This window comes from Protopterus annectens, chromosome 2.part1 (assembly GCF_019279795.1).
Source record: "Protopterus annectens isolate FY-2018-M chromosome 2.part1, PAN1.0, whole genome shotgun sequence".
NCBI lineage: Eukaryota > Metazoa > Chordata > Ceratodontiformes > Protopteridae > Protopterus > Protopterus annectens.
The window spans coordinates 1,879,876,406-1,879,895,612 of record NC_056729.1 but is presented as its reverse complement, the minus strand read 5'-3'; the positions used below and the strand labels follow the sequence as shown (position 1 = coordinate 1,879,895,612).

The window sequence follows — 19,207 nt, the reverse complement described above, 5'->3', positions numbered from 1 at the left end:
TCAACACATGTGCACCTACAGAGCCTTTTCCCAAGGCAGACGTGAAAGAAGTTCTTTCCCACTCACAGTATAACATTCCAAGATGCTCGGTAGCTGTACATCAGCACATACAGAGGTTACCCTAGCCAGGCCTGAAGTGCCTGTCTGAACTTTCAGATTTCTGTCTGTCATAGGTTAAAGCCAACGCATCTGGATACTCCTGGGCAGACACCAGTTCTCCAGTGATAGACGGTTGAAAATGGCTGAAATACTTTAAGATGGTAAACCTTCTTTCCTGGATCAGTAACTGCTCAAATGTTTACTGCCGTCACAGTAAAAAGACGGATGTTTAGACTATAGACACAAATATTATCAGACTTGACCCACAGTAGGCTATGCAAGCATTCATTTATGCACTGAGCTGAGCTGTAGTAGATGTCTGGCCATGTTTCTGACTTGGCTTGGCAATTTGGAAAAGTCTTTGTTGGCCTTCGTATACTAACTAAGCCATTGAGCTCGGAAGTAATTATTACTTTTCATGGAGAATCAGCATAATTCCCAAGACAGCATTGCACTGAAAAGGAATACAGATTTTTTTTTTCTCTGTAGTTAGTTTAGTATAACAGAAAAGGGTGAACTTTTCATGTGTAGGTGTCCTTCCACATCTGCTATGATTTTAAATATCCCCCATTCTCATTTTAACAACACATTTCAAAATAACACAATCACATAACTACCATGGTGACTCCCTCTACTCTAACAAAATAGCTATGTCCTGGAATGCTCTCCCAACTAATATACAAAACACCCCCTGCTACTCTTCTTTTAAAACAGAATTAAAGAAATATCTAAAAAATAACTGGCTTTGCCCCTGTAGACAACCCCGATAACTCCTCTCTCCTCAGCCACATTGTTACTCTCTTACATTTTTCACATCTGACTTGGTTTTTCACCTGTCTCAGTTACTCAAACATTTTTAAATTAATTAATTTTCTAAATCTCTGAATAAACATGTCTTGTTAAGCAAGGCCTGCTCTTCGGCTGCTTTTCACCTTTACAGCTCTAAACTGTTTTCCATATTACTATTGATTGCTACATCTCTACTTGAAGCTATTACTGTAAGAATAGTAGTCACAATTACATCTGAGTATTATTCAATTTTCTATTAGTTCTGATGTAAATACTGTACTTATTTTTTCATTTTAAATTTTTTTATGCAATTTTTGGTAACTTACTACAATCATTCTGATGTAATTTCTGCATTTTATTATTGCAATGTTTTGTAACTCGAGCTTTTCTCCCCGGGTCTCCACTGAAAACAGGCAATCCAGCCCAGTCGGACACTACCCGGTAAACAAATGTAAAATAAATAGATAAATAAAATAAAATTTCAGTGACTGCATTCACTGTAATCTTCTCCAAAACTAATACTAATACTTGAGAATTAGCCATTTAGTTATTCAAATTCCTAATGTTAATATTACCATCACATCCTCTTCTACTTTAGTATAAACATTCACATTCTGTTCCAAATTAGTGTCAAGACTGAAGTTAGATTTATTATCTATTCAATGATGGGATTCTGCATATCTTTAATAAATATTTCATTCAGACAGTACCCACTCTCTAAAAGAGTGTCAGAGTCCATCAGTACAGACATATAACATTAAATCACATATCTGCTCCCCAGTAAGTGAAACACTGCCTTTCTTGCCGTAGACGCAAATTCCATAGGCAGCTATTTAAAGTAGTTATATTATTTTTTCAGATCCTGGTATAATGCATATTAAAGGCAGTATACATCCGGGATGGAATGCATTTAGCTCTTTCTTGACAATTAACACAGAGAATACCACAGAACTCTGTGACATTTTACCTACTGTATATATTTCAGTTAAGTGCATGTTATTTATTATTTTGTTTATTGCACTATTGAGCTGGTGATATTTTTCTGGAGAGACCCTGTAAATTGATTCTGTTAAAATGAAATATAACAACTGCTACATTCGGCATACCAGCGGAAGTGTTGAGTTACAACTAGTGAAAATTTGAGAACTGTACAGTAGACTGGGTAGTAGGTAAGTATGAGAGAGAGTTGTCTTAGCTTCCCTGGTGAGAATTCTTTGTTGCGGTATAGGAGACTTAGTTTCTGAGTTTTCCTGATACAGTTGTTGATATGTAAGTCCAATTTGAGCTGGTCCTCTATAATAATGCCTAATAGTTTTGTGTTAGATTCAGCCTCAATTAAGGTGGTATTTAGGGATCGTATTGAGAAGGAGGATTTGATATGGTTAAGGGTTTTAGGTAGGAAAAGTAGTAGCTTAGTTTTTTTGGTGTTAAGGATTGGTTGGTTTTCAGAGTGCCAGTTTTCAACTGAGTTGAAGGTAGTCTGTGTGGCAGAGACGAGTTCAGAGGGAGAATCAGCAATAGTGATGACTGTTGAGTCATCAGCATATTGTACTAGAGATGAGAGAGGACATGAGGAGTAGAGAGAATTGGTAAAGATGTTAAAAAGTACTGGCCCAAGGATGGATCATTGGGGGACACCCATTTTAACTGGGAGAGGAGGACAATGAGCAGAGTGCCATTTCACTGCTTGAAGTTGATCAGAGAGGTAGTTGGCAAACCACGCAATAGTAGCAGGGGAGAATTAAGATTAGTTAGTTTGTGCAGTAGAAGAGGGTGAGAGACGGTGTCAAAAGCTTTTGAGAGGTCTAAGACTAGGCATTGCTATGCTTGGGTCTGAAACCATGTTGAGTAGGTGTGAGCACATTTCCTTGTAGTAAGTAGTACATGACTTGTTTATGAATACATTTTTCAAGAATTTTGGAGAGAGGTGACAGGATAGCAATAGGTCTGAAATTGGTGATATCAGTGGAGTTACCTCCTTTATGTATAGGTAAGGAATAGAATTGTTTCCAGATGGAAGAACCTTTAGACTCAGAGATAGAGTGGTTTATTAAGATAGAGACAGGAAGAGCGAGAGAGTTGGTGGCTATATGAAGAAACAGAGAGGGGATTTTGTCTACAGATGCTGAGCAAGGTTTTAATATGGAGAGCAGGGATTTGATGTAGCTTTTGGGTACATGTTTAAAGGTGAATTTATTTGTGGGGTTTATGTTGGGGGCAGATTCTATGTAATTAGACTATTGTTTTGAGTGGATGGGTTGGGGTTAGGGTTCACTAGTTTGGATAAGGGGTTGATGAAATAGGTGTTGTATGTGGAAGTGGTTTCTTCTGGAGTCTTACCTGGATATGGATTAGGGGAGTTAGGAGTTCCGAGGTTTTTTATTTGATTTATTGAGTTCCAGAATGTTTAGGATTAGATCTTAAGGCTGAGGGGGGCTTGTAGTAGAAGTCTTTCTTGTCTTTATTAATGTATTTTTTGGTCTGATTTCTAAGTTCCTTAAATTTTTGAAAGTCTGCTGGGAGCTTTGTTTTTGTACATGTTTTCCATGCTTTGTCTTTATTTTTTATTAAGGTATGGGTGGTATTGGATAGCCAAGGAAAAGTATTGGACTTGACATGGACAGTAAGAACAGGATCTAGTGAGTTAAGAATATTAAGGAAGGTGGAGTTAAAAGACTGGACTGCATCATCTAGGGGGGAGTTGATTGAGGAAATTCCAGTTTACTTCAGAGAGGAAGAATTTGAATGTTTCATGTGGAAGTTAGTTAACTTTTGACATGTTATGAACCTATGTAGTTTGGGATGATGGAGTGAGTGTCTAAGCAGTTTTATAGGGGAGTGAACACTAAGAGAGTCAGATAGAGTTTTGGGGTTGTGGTATTTGGATTAGAGACTAGTATCCAGTCTATAAGAGTACTAGCAGCTTCTGAGATGGTGTGTGTGGGATTTGGAGAACAGAGAGTTAGCCAATTAATATTAACATCACCAAGAATGAAAGTTTCATTGGAAATGTGTTGAGAGAAGTATGAGAGTATGTTTTCCAGAGGGTGAATGTTTTCCCCTGGTGGAATGCAGATGGCTACTATAATGATAGTGGTATGATTATTAAGTTTGAGGTTGGCAGACAGTACTTCTGCTGGGGCAGGGTATGGAATAGCCTTCTTGAGATTTGTAAGAGTTAGGAGGTTGGAGTGTACTATGGCTACACCACCCTCTTTTTTTATTTTGATGATCTAAGTAAAGTATGTTATAGCCAGGAGGGCGGAGGTCCTTGTCTGAGTGCTGGGGTTTAAGCCAGGTTTCTGTTAGGGCAATGATATCAGGGGTGTGGTGGGAGATCCAGGTGTGGAGTTCACTGACTACACCTGAGGTACGAGATGGCAGAAGAAACAATCAGTTAAGTTGTAAGTATAAAGCAAAGTGTTAGAGGTTTTGTGTTAGAGAATATTCAAAGAAAGCTCAATAACACTGTAGAGAAGTATGTTTGGATCAATTAGAACTCTGAGCAAAAGGGCTGCATTTTATTAAAAACTAGAGAAATGTCTGTAGGACAGGTCCGTACAGCTGAGAAAATTGCTACCAAAAAACTAAGAGATGTAAGATCCTAGGGGCTTGGGGCTGGCATTCATGGTAACGTGCTCCTCTTCAGCTTAAATTACAGAGCAATACAGGCAGCTAAAGAATAGCATAAATACTCTTAGGAGATGAGAAGGGGTTACTGCGTACTTTGCCTCAAAACTGGGTAGTGGATGGCCATTGGTGTTCAGGTTGCAAGTAGACCACAACAAGGGCCATCTTCATTAAGCTTTAGTTTGGTCAGAAGGCTTGTAGAAAAAGGAACAGAACAAAAAATATATAGTGTCAAAGAATACAGTTAAATTAAAACAGCTTTGCCTTCTTTAGAAATGCAATATTTGTGGAGAAATAAATGTATAGGCTCATAGGTTCATAGACTGGTACCAGGCTATCGGCCCTAGGGCCTATATAAGTCTAACCATAACAATTCCCTGGATATTTCTTCCCACAATATTTACTTCCCTGGACCCCTATCTAGCAGGGCGAGTGACGTGATCTCCGGGGTGAATCTCCCATCCAATCCTCAAGGTTCCTTTTGAAGAGGGCCAAGGAGGCACTCTGCTTGACATGTAAGGTCAGTCTATTCCAGAGTATGGGGAGCCTCTATGTCAGGAACCTATCCCTCCAGCATGTTTTGTTCATTGTGATGACTATACTTATTAGCAGATATAATAATAGAAGTTCAAAAACAGAGCAGCTGATGCTACGTCCAGCTTTACTGATTAGTACAAAACAGCTGTACAAGGCGAGTTAAGGCTTCCACCCTTGAATGATTCATTAACTACATCAGTTACCCCTTAAAATCCAAGTACTGAGATGATAAATTTAGGCAACACTGTATCCCAAGCTAGCTACCTTCTTCTAACAAGACAGTTACGTCTGCATTTCTCACATAGAGATGTTAAAATTCTGTTAGTATCTGTTAGTCTGGGAACTGAAGGCAGTTGACAAACAGTGATGTCAGTGACCCAGCAGTAATGTCTTTTATTAACTTAAGAACTCTCTCCGAGAGAAACTTTTAGTTATGTACTCACCATAACTTCAGATGTTTGGGATCCATCTCGCCTACATTCTGAATGATGGGTTCGGAGCCGATCCCTCGGCTCCGACTCGGCACGCTTATGCCAAAGAGCGAAGTCTCTTATTGGCTGAGCTTACTATATCCCAGGATGCACCACTACCAGTCCCCCAGATCTAGTTTGTCCGCATACATGCACACATGCATGCCCTGCTTATATAACATCGTCAGATGAAACAAGATAAACAGTAGAACTCAAAACCGTTCAATCTCTTCTGATCTCCAAGGCAGGGAGAAGGAGGGTGGGTTTTAGGAATGTAGGCGAGATGGATCCCAAACATCTGAAGTTATGGTGAGTACATAACTAAAAGATGTTATGTGATCCTATCTCGCCTACATTCTGAATGATGGGACAGCGTCCCTAGCACCTGAATCCTGGGTGGCTCACTGGAAAACACTCCTGAGTACCGTGGAACCAAATGATGCTCGTCCTTTAGATGCCACATCCAATTTGTAGTGGGAAATGAAAGTGTGCGGATTGGACCAAGTAGCCGCAGCACAAATCTCCGATATAGCGAGCTTGGAATGAAAAGCTATAGAAGTAGCCATAGCTCTGGTAGAATGAGCTTTGATAGATGTTGTAAGTTGCTTATTCGAAGAAGAATAAGCCTGAGTTATGCAATCTCTGATCCATTTGGAGATAGTAGCTTTTGTGATGGTTTGACCCAATTTATTATCCGAGAAGGACACAAACAACTGGTCTGACTTACGAAGTTGCTGAGTCCTGTCTAAATAGAAGCGTAATTGCCTGTGAACATCCAATTTATGGAGAGTGTATTCTGCTTCATTGGAGAATTTTGGGAAGAAAACTGGTAGCTCTAGAGATTGTTGGAGACAGAAACTAGAACAGACCTTTGGGACAAAGGATGGATTAGGTCTAAGTGATACTCTATCCTTGTGGAAAATCAAGTACGGTGGCTTAATAGACAGGGCTTGAAGCTCTGAAACTCTTCTTGCAGAAGTAATTGCAACTAAGAAGGCAGTTTTCCAAGACAGATATTTTAACTCACATGTAGCAGCCGGTTCGAAGGGGAAGATGTTAATGCGAAGCACCAAATCAAGATCCCACGGAGGCGCAGGATGAAAAGTTGGGGTCTTAACAGGCCCGCACCTTTAATGAAAGTTTTGCATAGTCTGCTGCTCATCAATGGAGGATCCATGGATTCGTGGAATTTAGAGATAGCCGCTAGTTGGACTTTAATAGTAGAGACAGAAGATCCTTGATTAAACAGGGATGTTAAGAATTTCAAAACCTCTGGGATAGGAGCAGTAATAGGGTCTAAGCCCTTGAGTTGAGCCCAGATAGCAAACCTCTTCCACTTACTAAGGTACAATTGGTTAGTGGTGGGTTTGTGGGCCGAAGATAAAATGTGAACAACTTCCGGGTCTAGTGTGTGACTTCTGACTAAAGTCGGAAGTGGAGGAGCCAAGCTGTCAATTTCAAAGATCGAAGGGACTGATGCTGATGTCCCGACCGATGAATTAGCAGGTCCGGAATTAGGTCTAAAGTCCACGGATCGTCCACCGCATGCTTCTTCAGGTAAGGAAACCATACCTGACGAGGCCAGTATGGGGCAATCAGTATCATTGCGGACCCCAATTGAGAAGCTTTTTGAATGACTTTGGAGAGAAGTGGAATCGGAGGAAAGGCATAAAGTAGTCCTGTTGGCCAAGGTTGTGCTAGAGCATCCATCGCTGGCACTCCCTGATGTGGAATCAAGGAGAAGAACCTTTGGCACTTGGTGTTCAGTGGAGTTGCAAATAGGTCGCAGCACGTCCCCCATCTCCTGAAAACCTGAGCTGCTACTGTTTGGTTTAGAGACCACTCGTGAGGAGAAAGAATTGTCCTGCTTAATTTGTCTGCCAATATATTTGACCTTCCCGGGATGTGGGTCGCTACCAAGAAGCGGTTGGTAGCTACAGCCCATTCCCACACTCTCATGGCCTCTCTGCAAAGGGGGTAAGATCTGGTCCCTCCTTGTTTGTTCAGATACCAGACCACCGACATGTTGTCTGTGTGGATGGCGATGATGCCCTGAGGAAGAAACCTGTGTAAGGCCTGTAGGGATAGAAGTACAGCCCTCATCTCCAACACGTTGATGTGGAGAAGAGCTTCGTCTGGAAGCCAGGAGCCCTGAACTAGCCTGCCCAGACAATGCCCCCCCACCCTATCTGGGAGGCATCTGTCGTCAGGGTAACCTCTGGAGAGGGAAGAACAAAGGGGTTTCCTTGATCCAAATTGGATGTTTGAAGCCACCAGCGAAGGTCCCTTTTGCATATTTCCGTAATCATGATGTGATGATTGAGGGGAAGATCCTGAAAGGACCATTGAGTTGAAAATAGCCACTGAAGAATCCTCATGTGCAATCTCGCCAGAGGAACTAAAAGAACCGTGGCAGACATTGAGCCTAAAACTTGTAGAACCATCCTGGCTGGGGCTTTGGATCTCGAGATCAGAGCTTGAACTTGGCCCTGTAAAGTTTGGATCCTTTCGGCAGGAAGAAAGACGCGCATCAATCTTGAGTCTATCTCTGCTCCTATGAACTTTATGCGTTGAGAGGGCAGCAAGACAGACTTTGACCAGTTTGAATGTAATCCCCAGGGTAATACCCAGGGAGATGGTGGCTTTGAGGTTGTCCATTAGTAGATGCCTGGTGGTGGCAGTCAGGAGCCAGTCGTCCAGATAGGGAAACACTTGGAATCCAAGACTTCTCAGGTGAGCCGTCACTACTGCCAAACACTTGGTGAACACCCTGGGGGCTGTGGTGAGACCAAAGGGCAGAGCGCAAAATTGGTAATGACTGACTCCCAGGCTGAAGCGCAGATACCTCCTGGACGCCTGATGTATCGGTATGTGATAATAGGCGTCCTTGAGGTCTATGGAGCACATCCAAACATCCTTCTCCAACAATGGGAGAATGGATTGTAACGTGACCATTCGGATTTGGATTTCGTGACGGATTGGTTCAGTCTGCTGAGATCCAATATTGGTCTCAGGTCCCCTGTCTTTTTTGGCACTAAAAAGAACCTGGAGTAATTTCCTGATCCGATCTGGTCTGTGGGGACCAGTTGGATGACTCCTTTTTCTAGCAGCTTTAAAGCTTCTGCGGCTGCCATTTCCCTTTGACTGGGTGGTGGGTCCGGGATTCTTCTGGACGGTGGGGGTGAGTATGTGAATGGGATGGTGTAACCTCCGGCAATGATCCGAAGCACCCATCTGTCCTGAGTGATTGACTCCCAGGCTTTTAGGTGCTTGGCAAAACGACACCCGACTGGCTCCGGAGCAGCACAGCCGGGCAATCCCTCATGACGTGTGGGAGGCTGAAGAGCCACGAAAGGACTCGCGGTCTCCAGAATTGCGGGGCCCTCTGCCGCCTCTGGGACGGCGTCTCCCTGAAAAATTTTCCCGTCCTCTGCCTCTGGGAGGGGAATCTTCCTGCTGTTGGGAGAAAAACTTACGAGATTTGTGGAACCACATTTTCCCCCCTCCTTTAGCCTTGGGGTAAGGCCGAAAGGGAGTGGAATAACGGGCACCTACGGCAGATAAAGTTTTTCCCTCTTGCTCACAGCGGTAAGGTGTCTTTAACCTTGGGTCCAAACAAGGAGGACCCATCAAAGGGAGCGTCGGAAGGAAGACTTGAAGGCCTCCACAAACTGACACAAGCGGAGCCAGGCTTGTCTCCGTAGAGCCACGCCTGTGCCTGCCGCTCTACCCGCCCCTTCGGCCGCATAGGAAATGAGCCTCATGGACGAGTTAGAAATTGACATAAGGATAGCCAACTGAGAGCTAACCGACTGGGCTAGCTGCTCAGGTAGGTTACCCGAGAGGGAATCTGACAACTCCTTAACCAGATCCCTCTGAAGCCTGGTAAAATGTGCCAAATAATTCAGAGACCTTAAAGTAAAGGCCGCTGAAGTCAGGGTGCGCTTCCCGTACCTGTCCATACTCCTAGACTCCTTATTAGGAGGATGGATGGGCGTTGAAGCCTCTGCCACGTCCTGTTGTGTAGCAGATGCCACCACCATGGCATCTACAGCCACGCCTTTAGTGAGGAACTCCTTCTCGGGGGGAGCAGACAAAAATTTATTTGGACGAGAAGGGACTGGTTCCACGGTATCTGGGTGTTCCCACCCTTGACAAACTAAATCCAGAAGCTCGTCGAAGGGCGGAGACACCCAGGAGGCGGAGGGCTGAGCCCCAAAGGCCTTGAGGAGCACTGACTCATCAGCAGAGGGGGGTTTGGATATCCAGCCGCCTCGTTGTTTGAGGATCTCTAAGATGTCTGCAAATGAGACATCATCCGAGGACGACTTACAGTTATCGCTTAGAGCGCAAATGACAGGGACTATGAAAACCCTGTAAGGTTTTAGAAGGGTTGACTAACCGGGAAGGCCCTAGATGAAGGGGGGCCGAAACCAACTCAACCCAATCACACAACAAGTCTTTCAACAATCCAAACACACACAATGAGCGTTAGCCGTTAAAACAGCTTTTGACAAAAAAACAGCAAAAAACTGACAGAAAAGTTAGTTAAATTAACTACTCAGCCCAGCCAGCTCGAGACCACGTCTTCGCAGGGAAGCGGCAAACGAGATCTGGGGGACTGGTAGTGGTGCATCCTGGGATATAGTAAGCTCAGCCAATAAGAGACTTCACTCTTTGGCATAAGCGTGCCGAGTCGGAGCCGAGGGATCGGCTCCGAACCCATCATTCAGAATGTAGGCGAGATAGGATCACATAACATCTGTGCATTTTGTATTTGTCTTTAACCTGGAAACATCCATCATCAGCACTTCTGCCTGCATGTTGTCTGTAAGTAAGACTTAGGGCATAGTATCATTTAGATATAGATATGAATATAGTAGAGATTAGTTTACATGTTTTCTGTATTTATTTGAGACTGTCCTGCAATGTTGTTTTAATATTTCCTGTGATTCTGCACTTTGTAGTTACTGTATTGATTGAGTATTGTCTTGTTCTTTTATTATTTATTATTAAATATATCTAAACCTATCTTTGTGGCTGATATTTGTGAGACATATTTAAGCTCTTAGCATACTTGCATATGTATTTGGTGAGACTGTACAGTCCACTCCTAAACAGCCTTGCAAGTCTTGGTCACACTTACCATTTAGATAATAGTAACACTACACAGTAGGATTGGTCACCCATTGGGAAGGGCCTTAAAGTAGCTGATAAGGGGTTCTGGTGGCAGTGATAACTACCTTATGGTCTGGCAGAAGGGGGCATAGCTAGTAAACCTGTGCCAGCCTTTCCCAGAGGTATGTTTCTTTATAAATCAAATCTCAAAGAGTGGTGTGTGTATGTGTGTGTGTCAGCTACTTGGGCAGAGACACGAAGCACTGGTTGGACAGAGAGAGTGTTGGGAGGACTTGGCTTGGGACCCTGACTAAGGACTCAACTCTATAGCTGTGCCAGTGGGGAGTCTTACTGTGGATCTGGACAAAGAGAGAGAAACCAGCCCCAGACTGACTGTGATCTCTGCATGCTCTTAAGGAAAATTGTACTTTATCGTGTGTGTACTTGTCATACTCCCATTGTGTATGTCCCTCACTGTTGTCAGTGGTGAGGATTCAGACTCTTTGATTACTGGGCCAGTGCAGGGCGTCACACTGATAACATCCTACTTGGGCTCCAACAAGAATTAGCAATACCATTGGGTACTCTTTTCAATCATAGTCTAAGCACCAGCTTCATCCTAGCTGAATGGAAAATGGCTATTGTTATCCCTTGCACAAAGGTGGTGCTTCCCCTGACCCAAGGAACTATAGACGCATTAGCCTGACTAGCCTTATCTGCAAGGCCATGGAGCGAATCATCATGGACCTTATCAACAAAGACGTAGGTAATCTCCAAACACTTAACCCTAATCAGTTTGGATTTGTCAAAGGGAGATCATGCCTGTTAAACCTGGTGGACTTCTTCGAGACGTCACCAAGGCCTTGGATGAGGGGAAATCTGTCCATACACCCTACCTAGACTTAGCCAAGGCTTTTGACAATGTCCCCCACTCAGGCATCATTGACAAACTCACCCAGCTAGTATCAACCCTTATATTGTTAGGTGGGTTGCTAACTGGCTCACTGATAGAACCCATACAGTCAAAATAGGGGCATCCACCTCCAACAGCACACCCATAACCAGTGGTGTTCCACAGGGAACAGTCCTGGGACGTCTACTGTTCAGAATCTACTTCTCTGAAGTACAAGCAAAAGCTAAAGTTCTGTGGCTGACAAAGTTTGCTGATAACTGCAAACTGGGAGCAGTCACAGACTCACTAAATGATATCAACATCCGACAAGACACAAACAAATGATTGGTGATAAAGTCATGGCCTTAAACTCAATGCAAAAATGTATTATCATCCCTTTTGGCAAGAGCAGTGTTCCTGCTACCTACCACATCAATAGTAACACCCTAAGTACACACTCAGTGGTGACAGACCTGAGCACACAGGTTGACAGCAACCATACCTTTAATCACCATGTCACCACAGTGGTAAGAAGGGCATTCTATATTGCTTATCTCATAGGTAAGGGCACTGCTTCCAGAAAAAAAGAAGTTATAACCTCCCTGTACTCTTCCCTCATCAGGCCAATAACTGAGTACAATGCCCCTTTTGCTAGATACCTTTCCAAGCACCTATAGCATTTGGAGAGATCACAGAGGTTCCTCACAAGGAAAATTCAAGGTCTTCAGCATCTGTCCTATGTAGATTGGATGAAATCACTGTCACTTTATTCTGTTTCATACAAACTACTCAGAGGTGATCTCTGCCTTCTGTATAAGGCAATCTCTGACCCTGTTCTACTGGAAATGCCGCATATCCGCTAGTCAAATGGCACACGAGTTACTTGCTCTAAAGACCTTAACCTGGTATGTGACATTAACAGAACCTGCTGGAGGAACAGATTTGTCCCCCAGAGGTTACCGCACCTTTGCAACAGACTCCCACTTCATGTCAAACAGACAACCTCACTGGTCCTATTCAAACGCAATCTGGATGATTGGATGGGTAACCATAAATTCACCGTGGAGGTGCCATCTGTGTCCTCTTGGACAGGGGCAATAGGTGCTGATTATGAAAACATGGGTAGAACTTGGCAAGGCTTGTAAGGGCCCTAGGGTCATTAGCCTAGTAGTTTCCTATTATCCTATGGAGACGTAACAGCAAGAAGGAGGGAATAGCTCATTATAAGCTGATTTGCATGTCTCTGAATTATGTGGTGTTATCACTAGTGCTAATCAGCACTTATATGTGAAATTGCAACTGCTAGCCTATGCATCCCATTGGCTCACGTGCCACACTCATGCACTCTCACACATACTCACACACATTCAAACAGACGTACGCGCACACACACACACACACACACACACACACACACACACACACACACACACACACACACACACACACACACACACACATTCAAACAGATGTGTGCGCACAAACACACACAAAAACACACAAATACATTTGAGCATACATGTGTGCGCGTGCATACACACACACACACACACACACACACACACACACACACACACACACACACACACACACTTATATATGCAAACACACAAACACATGCACCCACTTTCAAACATACACGCATGCACAAACACACACACACACTTATGTAGATACACACACATTCAAACACATACACCCACTTTCAAACATACACACACACACAAACACACACACACACACATCATATCCCTGAGATTAGTGAATGCCCATGATGTAGCATCTTATTTTTCTCTGCCTCATAAATTATAGATGCTTACAGTCAGTCAATAATAGCAAACATTATAGTTTCATTATTTTTATTTTCATGAACTACCATGACATTAGACTTGTTGCTGTAATAGTCTTTTTAGTTTCTCCAAGTAATATTTAAAAATTTCCCAGGGAGCCATCTAAAGTTTCTTTTGGTTTTGTCTAGAAGTCTTAAGTATGGCCATTTTGAGATACTTCAGCTCCCCACACAGATATACCCCCATTCCTATCAGCTGTACCTGATTTTGCAGTATGTTCCTGACTTTGTCTATTAAACCTGTTCTGTCCCTGTTAACTCATGGACTATTACGGTTAGTCATTGAGTTTCTTACTTGTTATTGGTTCAGAAAATACATTAGGATGTAAGACATGAAAGATGAAAAAGTCCTTGGTTAGTGTGATGGAGTAAGGACTGCTTTCTGTACCAAGGATATAGGGTTAAAGCTTTTCCACCTTGACATTTTTTATTGACTTGAGGTAATATTTAAAGAGTAACCTTGGTGTCTAGTGTTAGTACAGATGACTAAAGCTCTGCATTGAGGGTACAGGATTCAAAACTGCCTTCTTTGTTGGCCTTTTAACTTTTTAAGGACTTTGTGGAAATATTAATGACTGCCCCTGGTGTCTAGTGTTCCCCTGCCCATATGTGTTTTGTGCTGCAAAACTGACGTTCTTTTAACTTTTCAACTGTCCTTAGGGTAATATTTAAAAAGTATCTCTAGTGTCTAGTTTTTATCTTTTCATGCTGGAAAATGTGTTGCTCTATTAACTTTTTAAGGGCTTTAGAGTAATATTTAAATATCTTGGTGTCTAGTGATGCTACAAACCACATAGAAATACTGCAGATGGCCTGTTTCTGAATCAGAAAGAGCTACTGCTAGTGAGAAAAATGACTTTGATAGGACTTACTGCTGGCAGCAGCCTTTTTTGAATCCCAGGGTATGTGTTTTTTAACTAATAATATAATAGTTATTTACGTATTTGTGATTATATTACTACAATTTGATTATTTATCTTTCCAAGTACCAGATTAAATGTTAAGTAAAGTATTTATTCATGTACATTTTCCTTACCAGATTTGTATGATGATATTAAATGTTTTATTTTGTGTACAGATTGGCTTCTTTCTCGTTAAGGTTTAGCACATTTATTTTAATTTATCAATTTATTTCTACTTTTTTCTAGTAATATTCATAATTTATTTTTAAATTTTCATTCAGCTATTCATTTTGTTAATGAGTGGCATCATGAGAGATGCTAATGCATTCCATATGCATTTGCCAATGTTCCTTAATGTAACTAATGCTTGTATGTAGATACATTATCCCTAGATAATACCAAATATTTTTTCCAAAAATGAAGTCACATTTAAGTTGATGTTGTGTCTTTCGGCTTTTCCCGGTTAGGGGTTGCCACAGTGGAACTCCAGTCCGCTAATGACTGGCAGTTGATTTTTTACGTGCCGAGTTACCAGCCCTGACGCACAACCTTCAACAAAGATACGCCCATTCACGCATGTCTCCACGCAGAAGACGCTCTGGCTGAGAATCGAACCGGACAGCATCTTACTGTGAGGCGACAATGCTACTGCAGCACCACCACCGCGGGGAAGTCACATTTAACTGTCACATCTATATAGGTATCTGCCAAAAATGTTTTCATGTTTCACTAATGCTATTTTTTTCTGTCAGGTCTGCTGAAATATCTGCTTCAAAAGTTGCTGTAATTGGTTTAAGCTACCTGACATATCTTTTTAGAGTGACTGAGAGATGTAGGTACTTGACATATCTGTTGTAATAATTGTTAGATGTCCATTCTGATATTGGGTTCCTGTATATCATGAAAATGGGGCTAGTTCCTCAGTGGTGACTCAAATGCAAAATAAAATACTCAAAGATGGTCAAAATTATATCTCTTTTTACAGGGGCCTTATAGTCCTGGAAAATGAAACTAGCTACTACATAAAGCCACTTGGAAGCAGTGTTTCAAAACATCACACCATCCACAAGACAACAAATATGCCAGTAATAAATGGTACATGTGGACATGAATCCCATTCACTGGACAACATGTCAGACTTCACCAAGATGATCCAATCTGTACATTCAAGGGTGAGTTTGTTTCTAATCTTTGATTTACAAATGCATATTGAATTGGGAAGAAAGCATTACAACATGTCTGTATGGAACATAGACATTTTTTTCCCTCAACAGTTTTTTCCAGAATATACCAGGGCTCCAGTCCCAACTTCCATCATATCCTTCTGCACCCTATTAATATTCTCTCTCTCTCTCTCATTGCAACACAGGGAAGATATCACTTTTCTGAGGGATACTACTTTTGTTCAGACCATGGACAGTGGATAGACAGGTATGGGTCTCATTCTCTTCTGGTAATGATTTACTCTTGGGGATATGGACCTGTGAGAAAACATAGCTCATGATGTGTACTGTTGAATATGTATGGATAAATTCCCCATGTTTTCATACCCATACCTCAGATTGTGGCCTGTGCCAGTGAGAGATCACACAACAAATGTTACACTTCCTTCCTCAAACAGATGGAGAGGCATTTGCTCAACCCCCTCACCACCATCACAAGTGACTCTCGACTGAATAAGACTCATTCCTGAAATTTACTTGACAGCTCTGAATGTAAAAAACTTGCCCCAGAGAAAGCAAGTGGATGTGCAAAAATACCTATCAAGTCAGATGCTCCTTCAAATGTATGATTTAAAGGGCAGGTATTGTTTCACAGGGAAGGATTTCTAAGGAAATGTCACCCACATGTATTCAAAACCAGTGGCTAGATCCACAAAGTGAACTATAATTTGTTACAAAGAGCACTGTATAGTACCTCTCTTCCCATAAATGGTGGTGACGGATGTAGAGCACCTCTCTTTCCATACATGGTGGTGGGGGTTTTAGAGCACCTTTCTTCCCATAAGTGGTGGTAGGGTTTAACTAGTCAAAATACTACTATTAGTGGAAGCAGGTGAGCCAACAGTATTTTTAAGGTAGCACTGCTTTCATGTTAGTATATAGTATACACAGAGGACTTCCAAGATGGCTGTACCTTGAGTAACAGCTAAGTTCTAGCTCTCCCAGTGTGCAAAACAGAGACTTAGCAGAGAAAACCAGTGGACCTAAACTTTTGGGTAAATTTCAGTAAATGGCTAGTAACTGCACTGCCTGGATGCCAGTAAAAAGAAATAAAGAGGACTTGAAAAAGAATAAAAAAAAAGGTGACAAAAAAAACACTGACTGGGAAAAGTACTGCAGCTGTTCAGCAAAAAGCTGTGCAAGCTCCATACATGACTTCCAGTCATCTAGAGGAAAGTATAAAACCACTGCACACAGACCTGATTAAAAATAAATGAAACACTGATGGAATATGTCAACTCAAACAGCAAAAGGTTGGAAAAACTGGAAGAAGTTTTAAATGGATGCTCAGATGAGGTGATAAACTGCAAAACCCAAGGCTGAAATGTAGAAAAGGCTGGCTGAATATGGGACTTCACAAGAAGAGATGCTTCAAAAAGTAACAGAATTACAGGACAGAACATGTAGGAAAAACCTGACATTTTCTGCTGTAGCAGAGAAGCTGGAAGGAACAGACTGTATTAATTTTATAAAAGCACAAATAAGCAACTGCACTGGTATTCCACAACAGGAATTGTTCATTGAAGGGGTGCATCATGTATATGCTCCATATCTGGCTATGACAAAACAACATAGACCTTTAATAGTAAAGAAGCAATCTTACCAGCAGAAGGAGTCGATTCTAACAAAACTGTGGCAGAAGGACTAAGTCTAAAAGATGGAGACAGCAAAATGTTTGTGAAGAAGGACTACTCATTGTACACCAGGCAGAAGAGGAGTGAATTTATTCCATTATTCAGGGAATGGTGAGATTCAAACTGTTGTACCCTGCTATTTTCAAAATATTTTCCCTGGAGGGTCAAAATCATTTTTTGATGAAGCACATGCTAAGAAGGAAATGCAAAGGTTTGTCCAACAAAAAGTCAGCAGTGAAACAGAAGGAGATCCTGCTGCTTGTTCTTCTGGAAATAAAGACCACAAGGACACTGTTCCAGTGAAAACTTTTCCAATGTTTGAATGGAAAATGTTAGAGAAGGAAAAAAACACAAGAGTTGACTAGAAGAATCAAGAGTAAGTTGGAAAAGAAACGGGATATGGGAGATGGAGATGAACACAAATAAAATCAGTAACTTGGAAACTGACAAATGTGGGATTACAAAGCAATAATTATATTTGTGAAACACGACAGAACAAAACATTCTGGAAATATTGGTCTTTTTGGACTTTGTTAAACATTTAGGGTACTCAAAAGCATATGCCTTACTTCAAGTCATTAATGTTCAGAAAAATACTTAGGAGAGGAAAAGATGAAGGAGTAGATTAACTGTAAGTAAAACTATTTTTTCTCAATGGTACTATTTTAATAGTGCATGATTTTCTTTGCATGCTATAAAGTAAACTTTTCTCAATTAATTAAAGTGTAACGGGGATACTAATGTAAATAAGTATTCCTGTTTTTTTTTCCCGTCTTGTTCATTTTTAAGAAATGTACGCACTGCAATGGAAAAAAAAGAATAAGAAGGACAGGAAAAAAAATTGGTTGAAAGAGCATGATAAAAGAAAAATTAGTGTGCTTTTTTCACATTCTTGCGTACGAGAATGACTGGATTAAGGGCCTTATCTTGATCTAGTAACAAGTTTTAATAAGAAAGCAAGTAAATTAAAAAATATTGTAATTGTAAATAGTAAATAAATGTATGCTTGGCAGTTTTTTGCCTGGTTCTCATATCTCTAAGAGACAATCTGATAAAGAGAAATTGCTTGGATATAATGTTCTCTGAAAGCATTCAAGTGTTTTCCCAGCTGAGAGAGCTGTAAAGATAAGACAAAACCAGAGAGCACTTAGTAGGAGCACAGGCTGCACCATGTGTCTTAGCTTGGATAACAAGAAGTTATGTACTCACCATAATGTTCGATATATGTAGTCCATCTCGCCTCACATTCTTATCCATGGGTCCGACTCGGCCATACTTTTTATAGGTTGAAGTCTTTCTATTGGCTGGGCTAAGATGGTATCCCATGCTGCACTGCTCTCTATCCCCAGATTTAGTTTGCTGCGAGCTCCAGCACTCATTCTATTCAAGGAAGAACCAACCAAGAATGATGGGAGCTCTGAAACCAGACCTATCCTCCAGATCCTCCAGGACAGGGGAAGGAGGGGGGTAAGTAAGAATGTGAGGCGAGATGAACTACATACATCGAACATTATGGTGAGTATATAACTTCTTGATGTTATGTAGTCCAATCTCGCCTACATTCTTACCCGTGGGACAGCATCTCCAGCACTTAAATCCTGGGAGGCTCACTGGAAAATACTCCTGAGCACTGTGGAACCAAAGGAAGACCTGCCCCTAGATACCAAATCTAACTTGTAATGAGTAACAAAGGTGTGAGGAGATGCCCAAGTAGCCGCAGCACAAATATCAGCCATAGACAATCTGGCCTGAAAAGCTGTAGATGTAGATACAGACCGAGTAGAGTGAGCCTTCACCCGGAACGGTAAATCTTTTCCTCCTGAGGTATAAATGAAAGAAATACAACTGGAAATCCACCTGGACAATGTGACTTTGGAAACAGGAGACCCAATTCTGTTTTCCGAAAATGAAACAAACAACTGATCAGATTTTCTGAGGTCCTTCGTTCTGTGCAAATAAAAACATAATTGCCTGTGCACATACAATTGATGAAATTTGAATTCTGCCTTGTTTGAGAACTGGGGAAAAAACACTGGCAATTCAATAGATTGGTTAAGGTTACTG

At 41.6% G+C, this 19,207-nt stretch overlaps 1 protein-coding gene across 1 annotated transcript in view; it reads left to right on the top strand.

The window, feature by feature from the left end:
- Positions 1–19,207, top strand: part of LOC122794677 (disintegrin and metalloproteinase domain-containing protein 33-like) — a 2,280,125-nt gene that overhangs the window by 1,133,279 nt on the left and 1,127,639 nt on the right. The window contains exon 6 of the mRNA XM_044063306.1: positions 15,272–15,458. Coding sequence (XP_043919241.1) covers positions 15,272–15,458 — 187 coding nt within the window. The remainder of the gene's footprint in view (positions 1–15,271; positions 15,459–19,207) is intronic.